Below are 10,157 nucleotides of genomic sequence, written 5' to 3'. Positions count from 1 at the left end.
ATAATTTTATAATTTGCAAGCGATCTAGTAACAGCTCTGCCCTGTTTGATTGACAGGCGTCGTATGTGTGTGTGCTGAACATGCGCGAGTGTTAAAGCACACGGTCAAATACATTTCGAAATTCCGCCAAAATGCCCGTCTTGGTGAGGTATTCGTGTAAACACAGAGAGTGATGTCTAAGTTGACTGTAAAGAGCTGAGAAAAAAAGTGGATCTGTATTAAAATGTCAGACTTGTAAGTATAAATGTAAGCTAATAGACTTGCTGCTGTCTAGTGTGTCATTATAATAATCAAACAACCATAACAAGAAAACGAGAAAACACTCACTGCTTTTACTGAGTAACTTTAGTAGCTTTAAAAAGTATTAATGTATTATAATCATACAGTGATGACCAGTATTAGTTTTATGTTGCATTTCATTCTAAATGTTTACTTGAATACTTTATACCTACTGCTGTTAAAAACTTTTAAAGCTGCTAAAAAAAGCACAGAATTTTCTTAATTTGAATTTTTTGCTCTATTATTTTTTAATCTATTTCTATTCATTGGTGTTTTTATTTATTTTATTACTGACTGTTTACTAGTCTTGAATAATTACTTAAGAACTTGAAACCATTCTTCCATTATTAGCATATTAGTTAGTGTTATTTTTTGTTGTGGTGTTAAAGCTGGTATTGAGAATCATCAAATTTCACTACCGACTACTGAAATTTTAGTATTGTGATAATGTATAGCCTTTATTGTACATGGTAGATCTTTCTGCAATAACATGATGAAAAAGTAGATCTTATTCCATAGAACTATGAGCACCCCTGCTGTAAATGATGGCGACAGAAGCTTTTCTTTATTTGACTACCACACGTAACATAAAATAATTACCATATGGCAATAGACTCCTCCCCTACCCAGTCCAGTTTACATTTCAAGTTCAAGGAAATCCACTGTTAAAAAGACAAAACAAATTTTAATAGTTTAATAAATGCATGATATTTCCAAAGTCAATGAGTAATCGTGTTTAATAATCGTGATCTCAATATTGACCAAAATAATTGTGATTATGATTTTTGCCATAATCGAACAGCCCTACTACTCTGTCTAGCCAAGCTGTTTTTGTCATTCGTTGCTAACACCACAATAGATATCACCCTTGAAAGCCATGCCAAATCAGTCCCCTCACACTAAATCATGGCCCCTTGATGGGGTATGATTTAAAACCAACTGGTCCTGAATCTGGGCAGTTTTCTCTGTCCCACACCCACAACTTCCTCAGCCCTCCTTTCCTAAATTCACTGTAGCCTTTCGCTTCATCCAGAGCATTACTCACAATGATAAATTGCCCCAACGTGAATGACTTATGCGAAGGTGCAGGAGGGGGACAGCGAGACACTGTGAAAGTGATAGTCTTGTGGATATACTTAGTCCATAACATCAACTCAAGGAATAGCAATGGGGCTCATATTTGCAACCAACTGAAAAAGGACAGTAAATATATGACTTAATAGATATTATTTATCTTTACTCTCTTGCCCAACTTGCTCTGGGTTGTAAAGCTGTGCGAATGGCAGGTTCTCTTTAGGGATTGAAGCTTATAAACTTACATTTTCAGCCACAGGTGGTAATGAGCCACTAGAGGGAACTTTAATGAGGATAAGAATGTGAAGTAGAGGGAATTATGTTATTGTAGCACATCCTAAAGCCTTACAGTCTCCCAAAGTTGTCTCAAATGTAAAATTTCATGCCTGTCGAATGCTTCAGCAGCCACCGTCCGAATCTTATGAGGGAGAGACTTGTGAGATACCTGCTCTGATTCCTCACCATGTGTGCACCCCTTGGCCACCCAAATAAACCAGATTGTAAAAATTAGTAAGGCAAAACAGTGGCTACCTCATTGTATATGAAGAACTCAACACCCCCCCCCCTCCCCCCCATTATTTTGTAATCCCCTCATACATTGAGCTTTGATGTCACCTAAGCATTGATGCTCACAGGTGTCCGTTTCTGTTCTTTAGAAAATGTCAATTGTAATTTTTAAGCCTGTCAATTTAACATGTTCATTCAGTGCGATTAATTATACATATTAAAAAATAATGCAATTAATAATGCCTCCTGACCATACATAAATTCTGCAATACGGAATTGTCCTACCAGCTGAGAAATTCAGGCTTGAAATACAGTGCACCTTCCTGTTTCTGCGAGTTACAGTCAGCAGGTTACAGTCAGTCCAACTCCAGCTATACAGGCTACAAACCAACATGTTTTATAAAGTTTCGAACTAGCACAGCATCCCAAAAATGCACCATTTATGGCTAGAGATGCTGAAAACCAGTGAAAGCACAGTGAGATGCTACAAAAGCGTCTGTCTGACATATATGCATGTACACCAATGAAAACAGAAAAACGCAAGAAAATGTCCTGTGTGAACAGCCCCTTTGTCAACCATGGTCAGATTTATTAACTCTCATTATTCATTTATTTCTGTGGACTGCAGGCCTGTAAAAGGCTTATATTCAACAATATGAATAAACAAAAACAAAAAACAAATCATATATTGACTATTCAAGCCATTTTTTTTTCAATTATTATTATCTAATCAATGCTTAATTTGTCATTCAGAAAATGTAGGCTTATGTCTTTGAATTATCAGAATTATTATATTTAAGATTATTTTGATAATTAAATATTAAATTATCTTTGATGATCAGAAGAAATCACATGAATACAGTTGTTGATAGGTGTTGTTTTTTGTATATATAAACGTGCATGCAACAGTATACAAATGTAATTCATTGTATTATATATTCAGTATTTTATTGATAAGGCTGTGGTATTTAATGAGGTGTTTCCCCTTTAAGATTTTTGAATTCCTCAGCCCAACTGACTGGTTGATTACATTTACACCTGTGACCCATTTGTGCCTGACACACTCTGAGGTAGGCTGTTTGTCGAAATGCATCAGTGTGCAGTCACTGCTTTTTTTTATTTTTTTATTTTTATGTCCTGATGTGACTAGTCAATAAAGGCAATAAAGGCTTTTAAAATTTGATACCAGAAGTGCCTTGGACTCTTTTCCCTGAATTCCATTAAATGATCTTTCTTTGGGGAACTTTTCTACAACCATTGATATATAATATATTGATATACAGTATGTGATTAATTGCTATTCATTTGATTAATTAATCATCTTACTTTTCATGTAATTAATTAGATTATTTTTAATCTAATTATTTTAGAGGATGTCTTAGCATCTTCTAAAGACACAACAAACATAAATGTGCTACCCTTTTAAGGTTGAAAGAATTTCTTATGGGGGGAATAAACGTTTTTGGAAGCTTTTCAGAAGAGAGACTGAAACCATCCAAGTTAGAACTGACCTTTAATTAAGGATAACATTGGGTTTCTGTAAAGATAAGAACTAAACATATAGATGCCTAAGCCTTGACATTTCCCTGTCTCTCACTGTGGATGACAGAATGTTTGGAAAAACAGCATGGGACCCATGCATGAGGTGAGGCCCATTTGGTTGAATTCTTCACACAGTTCTTGACCCAAGCTTTTGGGAGTTTGGCATAGACCAGGGAAATATATAGAACTCTAGAAATATAATTAATTTGGATGATGGTTCCTCTTGTAGCTAAATGCTGCCATGTTATTTGTTACACCATCAAGGTACTGTAGGCCTTTGTGCTCCAACATATTTATAATAAGTCTTATTAGTGTAGTCGGTGGTTGTAAAGAAACAACACAGGATACAAAAATATATTTTGGGATTTTATTCTGACAGCTGTTTAAAAAAAAAAAGAAAAGAAAAACAGCGGACGATGCATTAAAAATATGAAAATTGAACATGGTACAATGAAATACAAAAATGAGATACGATATAATGAAATACGGCAGAGGCTAATGTAAAATGAAAATACAAACAGGGCATTAGCCTATTGTAATATTTGGGACATTTTCCCTAGCGACCACTAGAGGTCGCTAGGAGGTTTAATACTTTAAGTTTGAAGTTTGGTTTTTGTTGTACCTCTGTTCTCCGTATTCCCTTTGATTCATTCCAGCTGTGTCTTGTTACCCTTGTTAGTTTTTGTGTATATATAGCCCTTATGTTTTCCTTGTTGTTTGTCTTGCATTAATTGATGTCTTTGTAGTTTGGTGAGTTCTTGCTTGTTTTGCTCAGTTTTTGTTTGCCTAGCTCAGCTCTTGTTTTGTTTTGACCTTTATGGTTTTTGATTTTCATTTACTTAATAAACGTGCTGCATTTGGGTTCTAAACTCCTATTCGCCAGACCCTCAATTTTTAGAATGCAAAACCCTTAATGAACCCAGCAGTAGTGCTTCTACATCTTCGCCCGGGGAATTGTCCACTTGAGGATTTTGTGGAGGACTTCTGCGCCTTGTCCTGCAAGGTAGATTTCAGTGGTATGGCACATAAGGACTTTTTTTTTTTTTTTTTTTTTTTTTCCATGTGGGAGTAAGTGAGCCTGTGTACTCCATTCTGCCCTGTGGTGGAGTTCCTTGGACTGCGGCGCAATACATCGACTATGCCCTGTTGCTCATTGGTTCGCCATTTACTGTAGTAGTGGAGGATAAGGATATCATCCCTCCCTCAGCGGCCACCATGTCTGTGTCCCCCGTTATGGCCACGGTCAATGAGCCCACGCCTGCCACGGTCTACGAGCCATTTCCTGAAGCCTCTGTTATCCCAGAACCAGTGCCTGAGGCCTCTGCCATCCCAGAACCAGTTCCCACAGCAGTGCTCCCAGCCGTCAGGAGGAGGAGGAGGAGGAGGAGGAGGAGGGCGGCGGCTCCCGTTCCCCTGTCTCTGCCTGCGCTCGCGGCCACGGAGGCCGTTCCCCTAGTGCCTTGCTCTCCGACTGCCTAGCTGATCTGACCTCTGAATCCCCAGATGCCATAACCTCTGCGCCCTTACCTCCTGTAGCTCCATTTTCCTGAGCCTGCATTTGGGTTCTATACTCCTACTAGCCAGACTCTCACCATTACACCTACCCATATGCTTCAACACATGCTTAAACACTCACAGTCTTTTATGCATTTAAATACTTGCTTAAATCTCTCAAAGCATTCTATGCATTTAACCAGGTTTTAAGGACATGTATAACAGTTTAAAACAATAACATTCTCATTACACATGTTCACTTAATTGGAAAACACTCTGGGCTATAAATCATTAAATGAGATGATTAATTCTAAATTTACATACCCAGTGCTCGCATGTATGTAAAACGTGGTCAAACTCCACACATGCAATCCACATGCATCCTTCAAAAATGATCCATAACAGACACTCAATTTTAACATACGACTCTTTTGAACACATATTTAATGCAATTTATAAGCATTTTGTGTGAAATGTTATATTTAACCAAAGCATTCTCAAATGATGAGCAAAACAGAGAGCTCTCTTGCACAACGTAAGTTCTCAGGTCTCTAACACGAGAGAGTGCCGAAAAGCAGGTGTTGCAAAACTCCAGCTCTTAAAGGGGACACGTCCAACATATGACGAGTTTAATTACATGACATTTTTCCACTTGGCTACTTTTAATTGTATTTGCTACAGTGGACATTTCCTGTTCATACTGTATGCCAGCATGCCAGTTTATAAATTGTTACAGTATTCCCTCAGTTGGCATATATTGTGCATACTCAGCATAACTTAATGATTAATGAGAACATTTTTAAAAAAATATCTATGGGTTGTTTAGGTAAACATCAAGGATGTGAAATCATTTATTTTCAACGCCCAATCTTATGGACAACAGTGTAAACAATCTTCATATAACTGGTAAGATGTTTTCATTTCACTACACTACATAATCACTTAAGTAGTGAAATATCCATAAAAAAGTAATAGAAGGCAATTTAGGGAATTTAATCTCTCAGTGTTGGGTTTGTTATGGTTTCACTGCAGACATGTATCTTATTTTGTCTGGTACCCAAACTAACTCAAGATCAAGATCCTGGCTTTGTGAGTTTTTATCCATGTTCACTCATCATTACTCTTACAGCCTTCCAACCAAATCTGCTTGGCCGTTAAAGCTACCTACAATTCTCAGAGATCAGCATGCCTTTAAATGCTGCAGATCCTAAAGCATGGCCTGTAAGAGCCAGCTGGTTTCAGACAAAAGCTTTCTCCACCTCTGCTGTGCTTTTACTTTCAGATGGCTCCTCCACTTGATGAAATTCCCAAGAGCCTGGCAGAATGAGTGAGATTCCTCCTCCGACATCTGCTACAGTTATCCTTGGCAATAAGCTCTGACTAGACATTCCATTATTGTTATTTCTTTGTTCAGCTCTTCAGAGAGAAAATAAAGATATTACAGACACCGCCTACTCAAACAAGAGGCTGTGTGTTGATTCCCGCCTGAATAAAATACTCAGTATTAAAAGCTTTTTTCACCTAAAAATGAAAATTCTGTCATCATTTACAGTACTCACCCTCACGTTGTTCTGCATGTTAGTTCTTGGATAGTTCACTCAAGAATTTCATTTTAGAGTGAACTATCCCTTTAAAACCCCTTCTGGTGAAATCTCCATAATTAACGCCAGAGAGAAGTTATGCAAGAGGACTTTTGACATTTACATTTTAGGATTAAATGTAGGCTTTTATCTTGTGGGGCAGCAAAAACATCTCCTAGCTTGCTACCAACCAAGAAAACAAGCTGTAGAAGAACAGGTTTTGGGATCTTACTGGCTAAACATCTTAAAATATGCTGTTGAAAAGACATTTCAGCCTTCTCCTGCTGTTGGTAAAACAAATGTCCCTCCCAAACATTGTTATGCTTGTCCAAGCCAAACTGTTAAAATAATTGACTTGCAATCATTTTTTAGTTTCTCATGGTGAAGGCGAGACATCGATTTAACGCCTCACTTAAACGACACTGTTGATTTGTTTTTATCCAAGAGCTGCTGGGTTATCCCCTGCTCAACTGCCAATCTGGATGTAGTCTTCAGTTCGCTGTGGTGATGTCTCCGCAGTGGTCCACCATTGGATTAGTTTTGGCTTAAAATATTAAATATATATATTAGGGGTGTCGCGATATACCGGTATTGACGATAACCGTGATATTCAAATCATGAAATATCGACATCGTGTTAGTTTAGGGTGTGACGATATACCGGTTTTGGCGATAACCATGATATTTAAAATGAACAGGACTCTTATGATAACACGACACGTAAATTATCCAGTGCTAGTGCCTGGTTGATCTCCCAGGTGGCAGTATTGCGCCTTAACGCTGACACCTGCTGTCAAACAAGATGAAGACGCAGCGTGCACGCAAGAATCATGTCGTCCGAGCGGGAGAGTGAGAGGCTTTGTCCGCATCCGAAAAAAGTAAGCTCGCCAGTATGGGAGCTTTTCGGCTTCAGAGAAAACAGCTCCTTCTTAGACAACCCAGTTTGCAGAATCTGTCGGGCTACGGTCAGTGCGAAGGGGGGCAACACCACCAACCTTTTTACCCACCTCCGTGTCCATCACCCCGCAGATTATGCCCTTTTACAGAGAGTAAGTTGCGATTATTTTATTAATCATGGAATGGGAAATGTTACATTAACCTGTTAACAGCAGTTTTCTGTTTTTTATATTTAAATAAAGGGTGATTCTTTTAAATTTGACACAGTGCCATGCACGTAATGCCTCATCTATGCTGGCGCCAGCGCAACCATAGTTTAAAAAGCTTAAAATAGGGGTACGTAAGTTAACAGGTTAAAGTATCAGTTTTGATGTTAATATTTATTCATCATACTGTTTATCTTGACCGTATTTTCTCTCTTGTAATTTCATAGGGAGCTTCAAAGAAGACTGAGAAACCCAGAGTCTCGGGTCAGCTGACACTTTTGAGTCTGTGGAAAGGAAGAGGAAAGCAGACATGGCTAGTGCATCTGAGGACACAGCCATCACTGAGTCACTAGCCTACTTCATAGCAAAGGACATGATGCCCTTTAGAATAGTAGAGAGGCCAGAATTTAATGCACTGATGAAAACAGTTGCTCCAAAATACAAAATCCCAAGAAGACAACACTTTTCTGAAAAAGAAATCCCAAACATGTACTTAAAATTAAAATCTGACATTACCAACACTATGGCTGAAGCCAAACACTTTGCATTTACAACTGATCTCTGGACCAGTAATACTGGACACCCCTATATGAGCTTAACAGTTCATTTCATCACACCAGCATGGGAAATGAAAGCTGCATGTCTAGAGACTGCATTTTTACCTGATGACCACACCAGTGAGAACATTAAAGAGACATTCGAAAACCTAATTAAAGAGTGGGGAATTCAGCAGTCAGCAGTGGAGTGTGTCATTACTGACAATGGCACAAATATGAAGGCTGCATTTAAATCCCTCCTCCCATCGAACTGGCTCAGGTGCTTTGGACATAATTTAAATCTTGCTCTTGGAAAGGCCCTGAAGATTGACCAAGTGGATGCTTCTGTGAGGGCTTGCAGGAGTGTCTTACAAGGATTTAACCACTCATGGAAGAGAAGGAGAGAGCTGGCAAAAAAGCAAGCAGAACTTAATCTTCCTCAACATACCCTGATCCACGACATTGTGACTAGATGGGAGTCTACGTACGACATGATTTCTAGGTAGTTTTGAATTTCTTGTGCATGGCAATAATCCTGTTCATTTAATTATTTTGTCAGTGTCAACTCAGCATAAGCTTTCTTATGCTTAAAAGGCAAAGGGTGCATGAAAACAAAAATGTAAATGAAAACAGCAAATAAAGAAATGCTTTAGTTTTACAAACTCACTTGCCTTTTCTCACTCTCAGACCCGTGTGCACACACACACATATGCTGGATGCTCTTCAGCAAGCCTGTTGTGTAGATTAGGAAAATTTTTCTAACTTAATTTAATATAATGTTTGCAGATTTGTTGAACAACATGCTGCCGTGACAGCAACTCTCATGGCTGACAGAAATACCAGGCATCTTGTGCTAAGGGGGTCATACATCTCTACACTTGAGGACACATGTAAGGTGCTGAAGCCACTCAGAACCTTTACTGATTCCCTGGCTGCAGAGACCTGTATCACAATCTCATCCTTGAGGCCTGTCCTTCAGCATCTGACTGAATCCATCCTGGCAGAAAAGGATGATGACAGCAGCCTTGTGAGGAGCATGAAACATGCAATCTGCAAGAACTTACAAGAGCGGTATGAGGATTCAAATATGGCTAATGGTGAGTAGGCCGGTACCACAAATTTCTCCAACCTCACCTTATTCATAGTCTTATATAATTACTACTCATCATGACTGATTGTGTTTTATGAGCTCCGTTAATAATGAATTTTCTCTTTGGTTCATCTACAGTGATTAACATGGCCTGCGTACTTGACCCCCACTTCAAGTTGAACTTCATGGAAGAGGCAGATTCAATCAAAAGACAGCTAGAGCAGCATCTCATGCAGGAGTCTTCTGACAATGTAGGTAGCACTTCTACTCTCTCACAGGAGTCTTTTGCCAGAGGAGAATGTGAAGATGAGGGGACCAGTGTCTCTATCCCTGAGGCCCCAAAAGGCTTGGCTGGTATTCTCAAAATGATAACAATGAAAAAACAGGAGAACAGACAATCAGCAGACATGGTAAAATCTACAACAGCATTTCAAGAAGTTTCTGCATACACAGCCTTGCCCATTATTTCTGTGGATAAAGACCCACTGCAGTGGTGGAAAGACAATGAGGAAGAGTTTCCAAGGTTGGCAAAACTGGCACAGAAGATCCTTTGCATTCCTGCCACCAGTGTTGCATCAGAAAGACTTTTCAGTTCTTCAGGAAACATTCAGACAGTGTTTTGCTCCAGTTTGAAACCAGAGAAACATAACATGCTTGTCTTCCTTCACAAAAATTTGCCATAGATTGAGAATGTAAGAAGTGAAAATGCATGTGCCCTGTTTATCTGTCTCCTTATGTTCGTTGCATGGGTAAAAAAGAAAAACTAAATAAACAAAGTAAAAAATAATTTGACTGATAAAGTTTTTTCCCCAAAGGTTTCTATAGATATTGCGATATATCGATATCGTGAATTATTTTGGCCACAATAACCGTGGTGTGAAAAATCGAATATCGTGACAGCCCTAATATATATATATATATATATATATATATATATAATTATGGCTGTATGA

General features: G+C 38.5%; 1 protein-coding gene across 1 annotated transcript; it reads left to right on the top strand.

Moving 5' to 3' along the window:
* Positions 1 to 6,690: 6,690 nt before the first annotated feature.
* LOC127427235 (E3 SUMO-protein ligase ZBED1-like) lies at positions 6,691 to 9,967 on the top strand. The gene is made up of 3 exons (XM_051674702.1): positions 6,691 to 8,616; positions 8,901 to 9,211; positions 9,343 to 9,967. Exons 1-3 carry the CDS (start codon positions 7,889 to 7,891, stop codon positions 9,885 to 9,887), a joined length of 1,584 nt encoding a protein of 527 aa, XP_051530662.1. The 5' UTR covers positions 6,691 to 7,888; the 3' UTR covers positions 9,888 to 9,967.
* The last annotated feature ends 190 nt before the right edge of the window (positions 9,968 to 10,157 follow it).

Source organism: Myxocyprinus asiaticus, chromosome 36 (genome assembly GCF_019703515.2).
Source record: "Myxocyprinus asiaticus isolate MX2 ecotype Aquarium Trade chromosome 36, UBuf_Myxa_2, whole genome shotgun sequence".
Lineage (NCBI taxonomy): Eukaryota > Metazoa > Chordata > Actinopteri > Cypriniformes > Catostomidae > Myxocyprinus > Myxocyprinus asiaticus.
This window is presented reverse-complemented; position numbering and strand designations above follow the sequence as displayed.